This window comes from Ammodytes marinus, assembly GCF_949987685.1.
Source record: "Ammodytes marinus genome assembly, chromosome: 4".
Lineage (NCBI taxonomy): Eukaryota > Metazoa > Chordata > Actinopteri > Uranoscopiformes > Ammodytidae > Ammodytes > Ammodytes marinus.
Window position 1 is genome coordinate 24,030,584 of NC_137233.1, and position 19,053 is coordinate 24,049,636.

At 43.2% G+C, this 19,053-nt stretch overlaps 1 protein-coding gene across 1 annotated transcript; it reads right to left on the reverse strand.

Moving 5' to 3' along the window:
- Positions 1 to 6,550: 6,550 nt before the first annotated feature.
- On the reverse strand, positions 6,551 to 16,942 carry LOC307249749 (bone morphogenetic protein 7-like; the record flags this gene model as incomplete). Its single annotated transcript, XM_080026602.1, has 7 exons — positions 6,551 to 6,773; positions 6,868 to 6,978; positions 7,078 to 7,151; positions 7,277 to 7,483; positions 8,196 to 8,344; positions 11,505 to 11,694; positions 16,549 to 16,942. 7 exons carry the CDS (start codon positions 16,940 to 16,942, stop codon positions 6,624 to 6,626), a joined length of 1,275 nt encoding a protein of 424 aa, XP_079882728.1. The 3' UTR covers positions 6,551 to 6,623.
- Between the last annotated feature and the right edge of the window lie 2,111 nt (positions 16,943 to 19,053).

A 19,053-nucleotide genomic window follows, 5' to 3' on the forward strand; every position in this document is an offset into this window, starting at 1 on the left:
CACACCACAGTACAGGCCTGTTAGGGTCATGATCTGATAGTACCTGTGTGTCGCTCACTGTGAGTCTGTGACCCACACATCTGAGCCATTTGAATGAATTTACATTTACACTGTGGGCTTTTAGCTGACAAATACTTATCTATTTATGTCCTTTGGTAAACTGCTGGTGCTCACACAGGAATATTAGTGTGAAGGTGCTGTCTGATCACTCACACACAGACACACACACACACACACACACACACACACACACACACACACACACACACACACACACACACACACACACATTATAGAGAAGCAGCTCATATCAGAGACATGCCTGTCAGACAGATTGAAAGAGGTCCATTCAGCAGCGGTGCTCAGCTACGGTGATGATGTAATACAGGGCATCGGAATGAGCTTTGCATTGACAGGCTGTAAAAGTCCGGCGTTGCTCTTAACGTCCCTGCATCCTTTTTTGTAAATAATGTGTCTGAAAGCCTCTTTTGAATAGAGAACAAACTGTTTTGTGTGAGTATGTGTGTGTGTGTGTGTGTGTGTGTGTGTGTGTGTGTGTGTGTGTGTGTGTGTGTGTGTGTGTGTGTGTGTGTGTGTGTGTATTTGTGCATGCAGATATTTAGTCAGGGAACTGACTCATGCATGGAGGACGATGGGATTTCTATAAATGTATGTTTTCAGTAGCATGTGAAAGACGCAGGCTGAGGCTGTGTTTGTCACTGAATACACACTCTAGTTTATTTAGATTGTAGTGGAATGTGTCACCATGAATGAGAATATTAACCTTGTGCTCTCACCTTTAACTTTACATCCACCCCCAACCTTTTCCTTTGCATTGTCCGCACTACGCTCATTCCTTCGCCAGCCACTTTGTGCAGTACTTTGTTACCATAGTAACTTCTTTCTTTTTTTTTCTTTGAGTAGGGAGATGTCCATCACACTCAGCCCCATCCATATAGCAACTGGTGGTTGGACAGCTTTCATTTGAGGCTGATTGTTAAGTTGTTGTTGATGTATCAAGGGGACATTTACAGGCTCTGATCTCACCAGTTGGCACACTCAGAAGTGGGGTTGGGGGGGGGGGTGCATTTATTAGTACTTCTTTGAAGAGAGAGAGAGAGAGGGACAGACAGACAGAGAAAGAGTAGGCCTGATCAGGGAATGATTGTTCTCCATCTTGGTGGATATAAAGTGCACCAATATTTGTCTCTTTTCAGATCGTGACGACCTTGGACCTACCTATCTTGCAACGTTTGCCAAGGGACTGGAGTCTGTGGCGTATGATCACAACAGGCCCTTAGCTTCTGCAGGAGGATATGCAGTGCCAGTGTGAGTGACATGCAGCGTGAGCCAATGAGCTTCACACCGAACCCGGCTCTGGTCCCAGACCGGGACAACCTCCCTTTTAAAAAGAGGGACCAAAGGCCTAACTCACCAGCACAGCAGCAGTGTGACGCTGCAACCTTCAAGGCGCCCTACCCATACAAGACTAAACCCACCGGCCCTTTCCAACCCGTACCCAGGCGGGTTCCCGCGCTGCACCAGCCATGGATGCAGACTCACACATCCACCACTAGGTCCAAACCACACATCCATTCTGCATTCAGGCAGGATAATGGCTGGACGGAGTGGAGAGAGTTCAACCCCGTGCATCTGGGATGGAACCTTTCTCACCACTATCAGCATCAGGGCCACTTGCCTGGCAGACCTGTTTTCCACCCTGGACACCCGCACCACCCTTCTAGATTCACCCTGGTCCCTGAGGGTTTCCAAAGGGTGGGTGGAGGGCCCGGTTGGGAGCAGCTCAAGACAATAAGAGACAAGAGTTTAAGCATTGGGAGGAGTAAAGGACCTTATGTGAGGAGACAGAAAGACAGAAAAGTTGAGTACTTTCCCAGGGTGGAAACAGCAAGTCCTCCATCGTTGAGCACATGCCTACCTCACTATCCCCCTCAGGACCTAACCCTGCAACATGCTCTGTCTCACAGGTCCACAAAGATTGTCAAACCTCCCGTTTCTGGACATTCCTTCATGAGCGTTTCCCCAAGAGATCACTCAGGCAATACATTTATCTCCATGAAAGAAGAGGCATCAAGGTCTTCTGCTCCAGCCTGTTCTCAGCAGGCCCTTTCCTCCTCTTCCTCTCCAAATCGTTTCCCTTGGCTGCTGCCTCACTTTGGAGCAGGCTCTCTCATCGAGCTCAGAGACGGCCAGCTGAGGAGGGTGGAGCACCTGCAGACAGAGGACTTTCTGTTGGGCTCACTGGCCTGTCCTGACCTGTGTTTGAGCTGCTGCACGGTGCAGAACATCTCACCTTCAACCTCCTCCTCTGCCATCTCACGTCTGCTCATCCTGCTGCACAACCAGCAGACCCAGGTAAAGGAACACCACTGTGTGGCATATAAGAAGCTGGAATTGTTCTTCTTACGTAGTTTAGAAATGTTGCATTCGGGTCCTATGAGATGATGCTGTCTATCTAATCTATCAACTTGGTGATCAGTCAGTTTTATATACTGATTGAACGGGGTTAAGATAAATAGCTCAACCTTTAAGTGAGAAAATATATTTATTGATACAATGGCACGGCATGTTAAAGAATTTGTCTGGTGTTGTACTGTATTTGTGTGCCAGTCAGAAGGGCAGATTGTTGATAAATGCTAATCAACTGAAAATAAGTTATTTGGCAAATTCTTTTTCAATTTTCATTCAATTGACACCAAATGTTTTGCACAGCATTCAGAAGGGGCCTAAGATACACATCTTTCGAATAATGATCATGATCAGTTGAAAAACATGGCTAAGCGTGTTCTCAGGGGTGGGGCTTGGCAGCTAATTGGCCATAACTCATTTACCATTCTTTCATCAAAATATTTTAAGAATATCTTTAGAACACATGTGGTGCGTGGTAGCATGTCCCCCAGAGCATTTTAAGCCCAACCCATAGAAGCTTAAAACAAGTGTGAAACAAATTATTTTCACTACATCGGAATTGGACATGAATTGTAACCCCCCTGTTGGCATGTCATGTCCTCTTCCAGGAGATGGTGGATGTCTACGTGGAGTACCCGTTCTTCGTGCGGGGGCAGGGCTGGTCCTCCTGCAGCCCTCGTAGGACTGCCCGTCTCTGTGGCCTGCAGTGTCGTCAGCTTAATGTGGGGGACGTCTGCCTGGCTCTCACGCCTGTCTCAGCCCCCCACCAGCCTCCTCCACAGCAGCCAGCCCCCATGGAGCCAAAGATCTCACCAGGGCAGTCAGAACCAGGGTGTGAGTCCCTGAAAGTTCTCCCAGCACCACAGGGGCCAACAGGGGGCCACCAGAAGAAGACAGATAAGGTCCGCAGGAGACACTGTTCAGCCCCTGAGTTGAGAGGTCCAGGGACTAACTGCATGTAGTGAAGAAGGTTTACTGTTTGAATGGACAGGAAGCAAATTAATCTATTTAAAGCTCTTCTATATTCGCTGTCTTTCTACCTCTTGATTCCATTTCCTGGGCTTGACTGTGGGGTTTAATGTACTGTATAAGGAGTAAAAAGCTAAAGAAGAAAGATAAGATTTACTCTCAGGAACGCCCGGAGTTAACCTATCTATATTAACATATTTGTAAAGGTAAGTCAGGGAACACTGACTATGTGATTTGAGTTAAACATCACATTTTATTTGAGCCTGATCAAGTCTACGCTAACACCAAATGTAGATCTTATTCATGAAAGAAAACGCAGTACATTCTTTGAAAGGAGGAAAACCAAATTCTACACCTGTGTTGCCACAGGGAGCTGCTTCAGTGACAGTGAATTTGAGAAGGCTAAAAGATGGCTAAAATAACTTTAAATGGGTTGTAAAGTCAGAATGATCATATCATTTCTAGCAGTGCTGACATAATCGGCAAATGAAAAGCACAGAAAAGCACTCCCTCAGGCCCTTCACAGCTGATCAAAGTTCTGTCTCTTCTGCCTTAAATTATGTAAGATGACCCTATGATCATAAATGATATGTGATATATATGATATGTATGATATATATGTGATATATGATCATACATGATAGATTAAATTCCAAATCACTGCAGATTCTTGATGCCAGAGACTTTGCTGATAATATAGTCCTCACTTTGACAGTGGATTTTCAGATTGACAATCAACACCACTTTTGATTGTATAAATAGAATTTTAGTTTTACGCTTCTACCTCTTTTTTCTATTTAAGATGACAGATACATATAATCTGTATGTCTTTAGCAGCGTGGGCTGTGTCGTAATATGCTATGTTGGAAGCGCTCAGCTTCTCAGTGAATGTCTGTGCGAATGCTTTTATTTGCCTGGTTGTTACAGCATAAAGCTGCTTTGCTTTTGTACTGATGCTACATTGTAAATGTGTGTCCATTGTCAAGAGCGGAGAGGCTATTCAAAGCACTTCCAAAGCACAATCGGTGGTCGGTGTACAGTGCAATGTAATTTCCTCCTGAGTTTGCATAGTACATCAGTGATTCTTGAGAAGCGGGACAAAACAGGGTGCAATGTTGAAGAAATACAAACCCTTTGTTTCGGCAAATTAAATTACATGTTTGTATCCAACATACTAAGCTACTGAGCTAAGCTTTGACACAACCTCCCAGCTTTTGTTTTTTTTACCGTCATTGGCCTATCACCACCGTCAGATGTCAACTCCGTCAGATTTCCTGTCTGATTTCCTGTCTTTAACGTTTCTTAAACATAACAAATGGAATTTATCTAGCAGCCATTTGGTTTTTCTGTTGATGTTAGGTGCTAGTATGAACTACTTCAGGAAAATAAAATGATCAAAAAATTTCAAATAACTTCTTCAGAAATTGTAAGTCGGTGTTGACATATGGTTGTGACACAGGACTTTCAAGATTCAGAATGTAAAATATTCTAAAACTACAACACTTATCAGAGCCTGTCTGACTCTAATGTACTCTGCAGAGGTAGAATGTGACAAGAGGTCCTTCAAAGTGAAAGCTGCCCCTTATTTCGCCTGATTTTATTACATTTTACATAATGAAATGTCTGACGGTGTTGACTTATAGTAAAGTTGTCCCACCACTTAGAATCCTTATAAAACATGAATGTGATGCAGAAAAACAGTTTTTATTGATATGAGAGATTATTGTTGCTTTTGATGAAAAAAGCTATTTTTAATCATTAAAGTACATTTTTAATAGGTTTTACTGTATTGCATATGAAATATTGAAACCTTCTCTGAGGACACAATGTTTTTGATGTTGTGAGAAGATAACAAGTGTCATATATTTGACATGATAATGATAACATTTTATTTAAGGGGATAATTGTGCTCCAGACATTCTATTCTTAATCCCTAATAACATCTACAATTTGAAATATTTTGAGTTTTAAAGATAACAGCAGTTACATATGGAAGACGGCCTTTTTTCCCGGTTCTCAAGAATCACTGACATATCTGGACAAACAATTTAATTGTATAAAATATATCCAATACGATGTCACAGTTAGGGCAGACAAAGTCCTGTAAAATAGTGATTGGGTCTTTAACTGGTGAAACAGTTTTCTTGCTGTTAAATAAATATATTGTGTAAAATCTTCTGCATATTTTTCCACATAAAATCCATCTATCACTCACAAAACATTGAATTTTCCCAGCAGACCTTTGAGACCGGGCTTTGTTTGAAAAACGCACACCTGCTTCTTGTTTAATAGTTTATTCGAACACTTTAATCTGACAAAATAAATTTACAGCTTCCCTTTTGCCCACCTGCAGTTCTGGTCTGACACCAGAAGGCAGCTGCAGTCGGGGTGACGGCGCACACACCCCGATGTCCGCCTCATGAAGATGAATCACCGACATCTTGTGGACTGTATGCCTTTCACAGGCCTACTGATATACAGTATGTCTACATCAGGAAACAGGGGCTCGACAGGCAGGGCCTTTCCAGTCCCACACACTGTGATTAACAGCTTTGGCTGTCATTGTTTTACTGAGCTCTTCTGCATCAGCAATGCACAAGCACAAGCTAGCCAGATGTCTTACACCTGACCTGCTCCAAACAGATTTCTGGTTTTCTGATCGGCACATAGGATCAACCAGCTGTTCCATAATATAAGGGCCACTGGCTGAACAGGAATGAAGATTTAAAGTTTTATGAGCTGTGAAATCAGTTCACATGCACATGTCAACCCAGACAAGACTTTATATTCTCATGCCTCATGGTCTTGAGTTCTTCAATTCAAATGCAAAAAGATATGTGTATGTGCACATTAGGGAAAATAGTTTTTTCCTTCTGTCACTTGCACTGAATGTTTTCTTTGAGTCCCTGAAGTAACTCTACAAAGCCCTGCAGGTTTCCTTTCAGTGACTTTTTTTCTTGTCACACTCAAATGAAAAACAAAAGAGATTCCTTTGTTCAATCTTTCACTGCGACTTAAGGAATACTTATAATTGGTTTGTGGTAGTGGTTAATACTGCATGGAAGGCTCAGCTTCTGGCCATAAAAACAGTACTCCAGATTAAAGCTTGGAGCTCCCTAGTAGTGACCAGCCAGTCAAACATCTCTTGTGACTGGCTCCTTCACTTCCGCCTTGCTTGAGCATCCCTCTGGATTTTCAGAGTTCACAGTATGGGGTAGGAGAGGTCAGTGACAGCCACAGGACCTGACCACCATGTTGCGATACTTCTTGAGGATGACGTTGGAGCTGTCGTCAAAGTAGAGCACCGAGATGCCATGGAGCTGGGTAGGGGCGCAGCAGGGTTTGGGCACCGTGTCCGGGTTGATAAAGTGCACCTGTGGTTAGAAGAAAAAAATAAATCAGTTACTTAAGAAGGTGGAGGATGCAGTGAAAGTGTCTGTCATCAGCGACTGTTGGCATGGGACTTACCAGAGTTTGCACAATGGCGTGATTGGTGGCATTCATGTAGGAGTTGAGTGGGAAGGCACATTCTCCTTCGCAGTAGTACGCTGCGTAGCCCTCTGGCGCTATGATCCAGTCCTGATCAGGGGTGAAACCCCATGCAAATGTCAGGCAGCTGTCAACTTTTGTAAATCAAATGATGGTAAAATGAGATGGAATGAAAGTTCTGAATTTTACCTGCCATCCCAAATCTCTGAAACTGACATACAGCTCGTGCTTTTTACATCCCTCTTTGGAGAAGCCAAGGTTCTCTGAAATTAAAAACACATGCAAATATGAATACACACAAGTATCAAAGCATACAAAGTATGAAAAGCCGATTTGTCAAAGACATTAAAACCATGACTAGATTATATAATGTGAAGGGTCCAGGCACCTGTTGCTGCCTCCACTGCCTTCAGTGCATCTTGGACAGTCCTCTGGGATTTGGAGCGGTTAGACTGTCGGCCCTTGTGTCCGTGGGCAGAGCGGATGCTGCGGAAGCGCACCTCGTTTGCTCTGAAGAAGGCCACCATGAAGGGCTGCTTGTCTTCAGGGCCACGGCCCATCACCAGCCCTGCCAGACTGGGGTTCCTCCTCTGGCCTACAGAGGGAGACAACAGGAACACAACTGATCAGAGTCTCTACCTACCAGAGTCTGTACTAAAAAAACATTTGTTTATCCTAATATGACCACGACAACCACAATCATAACTTCAACTCTGTAAGAACCCTCTGCACACATTAACTAAATATGTGGTGGTGGTCCATTTAACCAAACATAAGAAAACATTTGGCAGCCAATTTAGTCATCCTCACAGGGGGTCATACATTCCTGCCTGCAGCTATGAGACACTATCTACTAAAGTTGTGCTCACTGATCTGGACTGGACCTACTTTTTGTGTATTTTCTGGGTGCTTTGTCCATCCTCCATCTATCCAACTATCTATATATCTACAGTATATACTATAAGCACTTTGCAGCACTTTGCTGCACTTTAAATACTTTTACATGTATTTATCTATTGCCTTTTTATCACACTGAATGTCCTGTGTCTTCTGTTTTTATGTTTTCATGTTGGAATACAACACTTATAAATTAATTAATTTGTATTCCTAAGCAATGATGACAAAAAAGGATGTCTGATTCTGATATTTATCCATCCATCCATCCATCCATCCATCCATCCATCCATCTATATATCCATCCAACTATATCTATTTTAGGATAATTATTCCTCCAGACAAAGACTGTACTGCTTTTGTTGCTGTAATGGTTCCCTCCCCCTATGAGTGAATGTATTTCAGGTACTGACCGTGTCTGTCGTCCAGGACCAGGTGTAGGCCCAGGTTCTGCTCAGGGTCTATCAGCCAGAGGTTACTGGTGGCGGTCAGGTCAAAGACCAGCCAGCACTCCTCTGCAGCCCACACTTCTCTCTGGTCCAACAGCAGGAGCTCCACTTCACTGAGGAGAGGAGAGCATTTCATCAAATCAAAGGTATTTCAAAGCTACAAGCATTCGGTCTCAAAAGATTTTCGCTGTCAGGGGGAGTATTCGTGTGAGGCTGCAGACTGATATATTCCTTGGACGCACTGTCAATCACTTTCAAAAGCAGGTACGTGCAAATGTGAATGTTTCCACAAATTGGAAACAAACGTTTGATAAAATGCAACAGTCAGAATGACCTAGCTCCTGGGTGATTTGTTTGTCTCTTGTTTTTTTAAGTTCCTGAGAATCGATTTTCATTCCTGAATCAAATAGAAAGCAATGGCTGGCTGGAATGTAGGAAAACCATCTAACAGTGCGGTTTGCTTAGGAAAATGGTTGACTGTCCTGCAAAATTTCATAGGAAAACAAAATTACACTACATTGTGGGTCAGTGCAGTTAGTTTTTTGTTGTTTTGCCAGTACATTGTATTTAATAATTTACTCTGAGGTTAAAATGTTTATTTCAGCCTTGTGCTAAGTCACATGATTCCAAACGAAAAACTGTTTAATTTGCTGGAGCAAGACCATTTCTATGGCCACAGTGTTGGTGTACAGTATGTGGCTGCAATGACAACAAAATCAAGATAACTTTAGTTAAAGTTTGTGTAAACTTATCCATTCATGTTGTGTTGTGTCCCCCAACACTTTTCAACTACATAAAAACGTCCTACCCTTCCTACGCCATTTCTCAGATGGGGATAAAACAATGTTAAATCAAAGCTAAGAGAAACCCATTAAATGTGGGAGCCATGTTTCATTTCAGATCAAATACGTACTGCAGCACAAAGCCAACATGACACGAAAATGTGTCTCAGTGTCCTAAACATTTATGGGGATGCATGAATGTGCAAATCTGAGTAACAAACCAGATGTTTCAAGTGGATTCAGCAGGAGTGTATAACGCTCCATAATACTGCTCCCAAAAAAAGCAACACTTGATGTTGACGGACGCATTGAAAATAATGAAAAAATAACATTTCAGCCACAAAACAATATGTAGCCATTTAGACATCCAGCGTAAGTCCCCAGATTCATGTATCCACCCACAACTTCCAGCCATAATCAAAGGAGCACGTTATGTTATGTTCATCCTTGAAAAAAAACCCCCGTGCTGATACGCGCTGACTTCAGCACAGTTTTCCCTGACAATAGCGTTGTTTACAGCTTGGGTTTCAAGCCCTCGGGCAGACGTCTGCTGCCTGCTCGTCTGTCTGGAGTGGCCTTTGTGTGTCTGTGAATGACAATGGTGTTGCCCTTAACACCGTCGTCAGCCCCACTGTCACCGCCGGCCAAGGGCTTGAATCTATCACCTGCACATGTTGCTTCCCGCTGGCTGCTGTCTCCCTGTCAGGCAGAGTCATGCAGGTGAATGGGGCAGGAGGAATTTTATAATGTTGGTGTTACAACTGTGAATTTAACGCAACACTGGAGGTGAATAGGGTAACATTTTAAACTTATAGATATCATCATGAAACTTGATGATTTTTTGTATACATTTTTTCCGAAATGTTTGATTATCTAATGAACTAATTATCCAAAGTTGTTATAAAGCAGATTTTGGTTACAGCCTTCTCTCATTCTATAAATCAAAAATGACTATGTACAGGTCTTAAAAAAAATTCTCTACAGGTTGAGATTTTGGAAGATTTTTTGTATTGAAAAAAAATAAATGTTGAGATAATGGCAATTAAGGATGGTTTCAGAAATAAACAGACATAAATTTAAAGGAGGCCTCGGGGAACACCCAGGACTAGGTGGAGAGATTATATCGCCACGCTGGCCTGGGAACGCCTCGGGATCCCCCAGTCAGAGCTGGTTGATGTGGCCCAGGAAAGAGAAGTTTGGGGTTCCCTGCTCAAGCTGCTGCCCCCGCGACCCGATTTCGGATAAGCGGTTGAAGATGATGATGATGATGATGATGATGATGATGATGATGATATTTTATTTATACTATAAAATAGCCAAAATCTTACAATTTCTTCCCGTTCTTGAAAAAAAATAGTGTCTTGCCCTTAAATGAATAAGGGATTGTGAAAAGTGAGGTCCCACAAGAATTAACAGTGAGAGTACACAGAAAGACAGACAGACAGACAGAAACATGTAAGAATAACCACCCGTATTAGATGAAGAGAGTAAAGTGACATGTTGAGGGCAGAGAGTGTTATTTGTGGTTGGAGCAGCGTGTTATAAATGCAGCTCTCCTGGGGACTGTCCTGTTCTCACTGTGTGAGAGTGAACTTTCTCCGGAGGAAACCACTGTGTTTCTGTAATAGACACTAATGTCTATGTAAACAGCCTCGGTGCTGACACTAACACCAGTAGAAGTAACCTATGGGGATTGGCCAAAGCAGACAGATCTGTGTGTGCGTAGAACAGCCTAACAAGCAGGTTGTACAGAAACACAGTCAGCAGCATGAGGAGTTTGCTTTAAACTCGACCACACAACTTGTACTGTGTCACCATCCTAAGAGGATAATCAAACGTAGCAATATACTGTGAATACTTTGGGAGATTATTTAAAAACAATTGAATGGGAACTTATTCTAGCCATCTAGTCATGATGATAAGTTATACTATATATCGATCTGGGTTTGTGATATATCTGTGTTACATACATATTATTTTATACCGTAGATAGGGTCATATAATTGCTCCAAACAAACAAGGTCCATTAGAATTTTAATTGGTGGCACTCAAAGTAGTAAAAAAGTCACATTTAAAATACTCAGCAGAAACATGTCTGTAGAAACAGTCCCTATAAAAACATCTGAGTGACAGAAACAATAGTGTTGACTTATCCAGTGAAATATCTCGTCATACATTTTTGCCGCTTAAGTAGCTGTAGGTTTGTTTAAATGACATGGATGCTGTAGCATGTTGTTGAATCTGGTGGTAGCAGAAATCAGACAGATATCTCAAAACTATGACAAAAAAAAGAGACAAACAGAGGTATAAGAGAGGAAATAAATCTGTTATTTGAGCCCTTAAATGATTAACAGTAAAAAGGGGATCAACCAGATACATATGACACAAGGCTTTAAGCAAAGCAACAAGGGTTAGCAGCTGAAACAATTGCAAAGAATCTGCAAACTTCCTGTAAACTTTGCGATGTGCAGGAGAGAAAAAACACACATACCTGTTTAGAGGCACTTGCAGCACCTGGTAGACACCAACTCTGAACGTCTCATTCTCGTAGCGTTCCTGGATGAAACCCTTATAGATCCTGAACTCTGCTGCTGTGACAGCCTCGCCCTCTGGAATGCGGGAAAGGTCGAATCGAAATTCTCTTCTGTGCTGCTGGTACAGAAGGTCTTGGTCCTGCTCAACTGATTGGATGAGAGAAAAGAGGAGATTAGGAGTCAATCAACATTTTATTGAAGATTTTATAGGCTTTTACAAAATCCTGTTTAAAATCTGACATCTGGCTAAGATGTATTATTTATCAGCTGCCACGGTGAAATAATACTTCTAACCCCTAATAGGGAAAGTCAAACCACCGTGAGTACAATCAGATGGTGTATCTGTCAAGACTGTGTCGCTGAATCAAACGGCCCTCTGATGTGTGTCACTCTGCCCACATCTCGGAAGCACTGTGTCAGAAATAGTGGGGGAAAAATCCTGCTTCCCTTGTGAAGTGATTGATCTAAACATCACTTAGGTCAAGTCTGCCATATACTGTGCCAATGTGGGGGGAGAGAAAAACACACTTTGGGCTCAGTTTGGCTCCCTGTTTAAATTGCGCACATGTGCCGACCACAAGAAAAGGCCCGTTAAGGCGCTGCCCGGAAAACCGCAAGCAGCCAGTGTGCTTTTATAAACACACTCACATAAAGAATAGAGAGACACACACAAATGCAATGCGCGACTTAACGACCAGAGTGGAAACCACCCACACCTCCCTGATCATTCTGACATGTATCACCACCAGCCAGTGATTTCATTCAGATTGTAGAGGGCAAAGTAAAGCAGCAGCCGCTGATGATGGCGCTGCGGGGTTTCCGACCCGCCCTGGGCCCGGGTTGAGGCTCTCCACACAAACACTCAGTCTTTACATAAGAAATGGTGGTCAGAAAAGACCCCGAAAGATTCCTGAGGCTTTCCAGTGTTTTCACAGCGTTAGTTTCAATGCGTTTGTCCTTGGAGAGCGTGGCTGAGGTCTTCAGTGAAGGTGTGCAGAGCAGAGCAGCGATTAGCCACCTTTAACACATCCTGCCCACTGGCATAACACCATGACATCATCATGACATCAGCCTGTGGTCCCTACTGATGGACCACTATTGTTTCAATGCACAGACCCCAACCTCTTGAAACAGAACTTTTTTTTTATTATCCCGAAAAAGCACTCACACGCACAGACTCACAGGCCTTCTAAAAACATTCGTAACGACACAAGAAACACACACACACAAGCCGCTAGTCGTTAAGAGCGGTGCATTCTGAGCCCTGTTAGTCATTTGTTTGACCGCAATTAAATGCTGGAAGGGATCGAGGGGTGTTTTTATGAAAGCAATAATTGCATGTAAGGACTTGGTCTGTTTACGTTAGGGACCATTAGCTGCAGAGATCAGACCTCAGATATGCAAACTTCCCTCTGGGAGGCATTTCAACACTTCAGATCGCTCCTCACACAGCAGGGCCACACAGCCACGCGGAGCAATCGTGAACCCATTGCAATTTTATAGTAAGTGGTGTTTTTTTTATTTTTACGGATCGGCATGGGTGGTTTAAAGATGCATAACACTGTCTGCATAAAACAGGACTCAAATATGCAAGTAGTTTTCACAGCTTCCGACAGTATTCTTATCATTCTTTGCATTAAGAAATTCATCTTAAAATTATAAAAGTCAGTAAATGTTTTAGTCTGGTAAACTTTTTCTGCCCATTCAAACCAGTGAATGTCAGCCACACAAAAGTCTCTCTGTATTTCTCAGTATGGCAGCGTTTACAAATTGGTGTCACCCCCAGACACTGGCCCAGGAGCTAAGAAAAATCTGCTCAAGAATTGTTTCGTTGTTGAGTCTACTGCTAGGAAGAAACCTGGACGAACAGCAGAAGGTATGAAATACATGCGCTATCAGCGAAGGCTTACCTCATGTAGAGGCGCAGACAGTGTTGTTGTAATCACTCAGAATTCCTCATGGGGACAACAGAAGTTACGCACTATAGCTTTAAGCAGTTTTCTTATAGATAACGACCCCCAAAAAGGCTTTTGCTAAAGAAATATTGCACAAAACCTTAAATCTTCAGAATGTTTAGCACTATAACTGCCTGGGCTGTGCGTTAAATCGACCGAACTGACAAGTTATTCTAGACAACAAAAGCGGGGTTAAAGATTCTCCTCCACCATGCAATTACAAATCCAGCTTCAGACTGAAAACAAAAAGGATCGTTTTGCACATGAATGTATTAATAATGAGGAAGCTAATGAGTTTTTTTTTGCTGGGGCAAAAAGAAAATTCTAAGTATGATCTCCTTATGCTTCTACAGATCAGCTTAGCAGGACAAACACATTTCTTACTGCTCGTTCTCACAAACACAATACACCTTCTGTTCTCCAACTGTTGGGAGAAATGTTTTCGCTCTTTCCTATTTTAATGAAAGCCAGTGACATTTCTGGTCATTAGGCCGTTTTTTCCCATCCTTTGCAGGTGTGTTGTGGTCAATACAGAAAGAAAAAAGGATATGGGGGATGGGGGGGGGGGCCATACTGAACGCACATGTACTCGTCTCCAGGCAAAGATTTCAGCAGCAGTAAACAGGCAGGTGGAAAAGAGAGCAGCCAAGCAGATATATGATGTTAAAGGTGCAGTCAGCAGTTCTGGAGAACACTTGTTGTCAAAATCATTTTTTGTCAAAATATTTCCTCACAATCCGCTACCTGTTCGTACTGTGTGTGCATTGGAGAAAACCCATTTATTTCATTACACATCAGATCCTCTGTACTGTATATGGGCATATCTATGGATAGCCCCCTTGTACCCTTTGTTTACATTCGCTCCACCTCCAACTCCACCTTTAAGTCTGGGCTCAGTAGCGTTCCATCTGTTCCTTTATAAGCAAATGTACAAGAGGAACTCCAAAACTTGCAGTGCTATAGCAGCTGCCCTGTGTAATGTTGCACGGTAATGAGACGAACACTTCCTGCTTGGGATTCTGGAGTACGACCTGTGGTTTGGCTTTCCAACACAAGTAAACATGTGCAGCCGTGTCTGTGTATCAGCATGTGTGCAGTGATGTCATACACTGGCTCTCGAAATACCGTCTCAAAAGAAAAAAGAGGGGCTGAATCATACCCCTCTAACGTAATTAATGTCCCTTAGAGATAAAGGTGGTTTACCTTAAATAATGGTTTTATACTATTCTGAGCCCCTGTCAAACCCTGTAGGCTACCTAGCTGACTGCACTGCTCCACATTGGAAGCTGAGGTCTTTGGAAGGGAAAAACCATAATCCAGTTTGGTCTTGAAGCGATCATCCCGGGACCACCAAGATAGAGTCACTACTTCAGCACAATGTGGGAGCCCCGGCTAAAAAGCTCTGCCAATCATCAGCGCAGCACAGGAGGCCGCAGTGGGCTGGAGGGAGAAATAATACACACTCATTGTGTCCTTCCCCCCCCTCATCCTTCCTCTTTATAATCAAACTCTTCAGATGTGGAACCACATAAATCTGCTACGGGTTTTCAGATACAAATGGTTCCGGATTCTAATTAGCTAAAGGCTGTCAGTTAAAAGTTCAAGAACGAGGACATGAGATGTTATGTTTAAGACTGTCTTTTTATAGTCTCCAAATGTTTTGTATTAACTACATGTTAAAGGTGGAGTATGTGACTCTGGAAAACGCTTTTTGTCAAATTCGCCGTTTGTCAAAATGAGTGAAAATCTCCTTGTGATCCATTACCTGTAAGTACTGTGTGTGCACTGAGAAGAAATCCAGTGTTAATACACAGCCTAGGCTTTCAAAACGGGCATGTTGCTATCTAGGTGTGGGGCCCCCTTCTTTACAAACACTACTGAGTATTAACACCAGGTTTTTTTTCAGCGTATGCATTACGCAGGTAGCAGATTTTTGGGAAAAGATGTGAGTTTGACGACAAGCACCCTCCAGAAAAGCTGACTCAACCTTTAAGTCTCAATGACAATAAGTTAGAAAAGGTTAAAGGTAGACATGTCTCGGGTGAACACACTTTATCTCTTCACAATCTGACCCATATAACCCTCCTCCGAGCCCTGAAGCCCGAGGCAGGAGAGGGGCATTAAGAAGAGCAAGGCTGGTTTTGGATGTAACCACATCCAGATAAGAGCCACAGGCACCATGCCGTCTGCTGCTCCACCATAGTGATATCAGAGCCGCAGTAGGATCTCCAAGGGAAACAAAGGAAGGATTTGTCTTCAATAAACTTAATAATGTCTGAGTGAGCCCTACTCCCACCTGTGAGCCCTGTGATTCACCACCTCCAAACAAACATGCAAACAGGCACATGAATGCAGGAATGCACACTAACACACACACCTGCACTAACAGAGATTACCACAGCAATCACACGTTTAGATGCAGTTCATGGCCTGATCTTGTAGCAAACTTGTCCCTCACTCCCTAGGGGTTCAGAAATGCCCCGTTCAATTCCTAGTCATGTGAAACAAAGCCACGCTAAAGCTTCTCCCCCCAGAGCTTTAAAGGGATTCTGAGGAAATCGGATACAGGTTTGTTGTCATAACATTTACAGCTTGGAATGTGTAATGTTGGATTTGAAGTGAAGAAAGTGACCTAAAAGCCATAATGTCAGACATTGGCTTTCACGCACACACAAACATACACGCCACACTAATGCCCGGTTGTGGTGGCTTTAAGGACTTTACAACAGAATGTTAAGCATTTAAAACTTGATTCTTAAGTTCTTTAAATTAACACAATAGTTGACATTTTGACTTCTTGTAAAAAAAAAGAATGAAATTAAAAGTAGTATTTAGTGGATTCTCATGATATGGGAGAAGCAGATCATGGGGCACTTAACATCTCAACACTGGGTATTAGAGGCACATTATATGTCCTCATAAGAGTTAGCAAAGTAAAGTCAGTAAAATACCAATGAATGAGGTGTTTTTAAATGTGAATAACTCATTGGCCATATAAATTAGGGGAAAGACCTGGCTCCATAATAAATTCATAGTGTAAACTTACTGAGATTGACAAAGCTCATCACCGTGTCTGCCTCGTCTAGGAGGCGGCTGTCCTGGGGGGTCACCACGGGGGAGACCTGGGTGGGCATCACGGGCTTGTAGTAAGAATATCCGGGCGGCTCCGGATCTGTGTTGATGGTATTATACAGGTCCAGCATGAACATCGGGGCGGCGTTTTGTTTGGTGTGGACGTGCGGCCGCGGACGGTGAGGCAGCCCCAGGATGGAGAGGATCTCCCGCTGCATCTCCTTGCGCTCCTGGCCCCGCAGCCGCCGCTGGATGAAGCTGGAGCGCACTTCGTTGTCCAGCGAGGAGTTGGAGAAGGCGACCTGCGCGGCCAAGGCGCAGCAAACCGACCACAGGAGGAACGCTATGGTGGCCAGGGCGCTTGTCATTTTTTAACGCTCAGAGGAATCTACAAATATATAGAGTTCTCCCTCTCGTGTAGCGATACAGTAGGCTACTCTATCAGCTCCGATTGTCATCTGCTCATCATGTGTAGCCTTGCGCTGTCTTGGAGTGATATGGCCGTGCGCTCCACTTGATGGCAACTTGGGAATGGATTTTTATTGAGGCTGTGTGTCAGGGGAGGGGCAGCAGGGGTTCAAAACGGGATAAACCAAGACTGGAAAGATTGGGAGAGTGTGTGTGTGTGTGTGTGTGTGTGTGTGTGTGTGTGTGTGTGTGTGTGTGTGTGTGTGTGTGTGTGTGTGTGTGTGTGTGTGTGTGTGTGGTGTGTGTGTGGGGGGGGGGGGCGAGTCAATGAATAGTAGAACCAGAATAGATTAGTGTCCTATCATGAAGTGCACTTCGCTACAAGGTGGATAGGGTGTGAATCTTTCAGACCTATCACTGCGTCCTTTGTTCCGACATGTTTGTTTGGCCACAATTAACACATATTTCTCTCCTGCTGGTCACCTTTTTCTCTTTTTCTTTTCACATGCAGTGTCATGGCAGCCAGTCTCCAACGGTTGTGGCCATCAGCCTTCTGCTTTCCAACATTAAAGGCCATTGGTAGGTTACTTACTTTCAAATTTTGTTTAGTTTGCTTGGAACCTTTCTGGACAGTTTAAATGTATTCTCGCTGTGCCTCAACCCTGTTCACATGGAGGTGTCCCAACACTGCCAAATGATCAGTCTAAAGGTAATGAGGGAAAATCCCATAATCCCCTCCTCAAGAAAAGACACCTTTGAACTCAAACAATAAACTGGGGCCCACCCTAACTGTTGAGTTGTTTGAGTGATCAGCGAGTACAGGCACATGAAGGGACATGCCAATAGCCCCAATGGATTACTACAACAATGTGTAAAGCACTCCACTCTGACCACTTTAATATGGAGTTAATGGGGGTGGGGTGGGCAATGAAAGACAAAGCAAGAATCCAACAGTGAAGTACAGATTATAGGCCTACATATGCTTCAGGTTTGAGAGGAGCGATAGAACACTAAACTCAGGGAAGGAAGTTAATGTGTCATAGCCACAAACTGAAATGACCTTTACTAATTCTCCCAGCTTCTATTTCCAGCATCTGTCTTTGTATATAGGGGACCATCGTAACAATCCACAAATGAGCTAAAACCACACAACCAAATTTCCATGAGTACCACTCATTTAAGACCATTTTCACTGAAAACATGTGTAAACCCTACTACGGCCACAATTTTAAGACTGTAAACATCTGCTTTGCTCAATGACTCTTCAGCAAAGTAGATGCATGCCCACAGGTCAGTCTATTTGGTCACATCCTCATCCCACTCATTCTAACTGAAAGAGGTTTATGTGTTAGCAGCATTGTGTGGCTGAGCTGCTGCAAAATCAGTGTCTCATGATTCAATTCATGCACCATATTCTTTTCATTTGCTTAATGCAGCCCACTAAGAATCATTCATCAGATCTCCCACTGGAGCTACAACCATACGACTGCACACAATTAATAACAAGTACTGAAAATTGTTTGTTTTTGTCCATAGATTGGGATCTGTTGCAATGTGAAACTTTAAAGGATATATTACTGCAACACCAAAAATCCTTATCATGTAAACCTAATTATTATACGTATTGTATTCAAGCTCCCATGGTGTCCCTCATCTAAAGCCCAGTCTGGATTGTCAAAGGGAAAAGTGGCATGGTTTCACATGCGTTTTGTTTTCTATAATTTGACTCAGATCATGTGTAAATAAAGGCAACATTTTTATTCAAAAAGCCTAGAAAAACCTGCCTGGCAAAGGAAACTTATATATACTATACCTCAAGCCCCTTTCAGACATATACTCTGGAAATGGTCCGGAGAATCTGACCCGGGGGAATGTCCAGATCTACCCTTTCATGCTTGCAGCACACAGCAGGAGGTTGTAGGTGTGAAACACATTCTCACACTAAAGAATATGCCCATCCACCGCTCTTGACCCTAGGGGGCCACCTGGGTAAAGTCAGGCTAAAGTCCGGGTCGAACATTCCTCACATTTGTGTTCACACAAACAGCTCAACCGGGTAAACTTTCAGAGT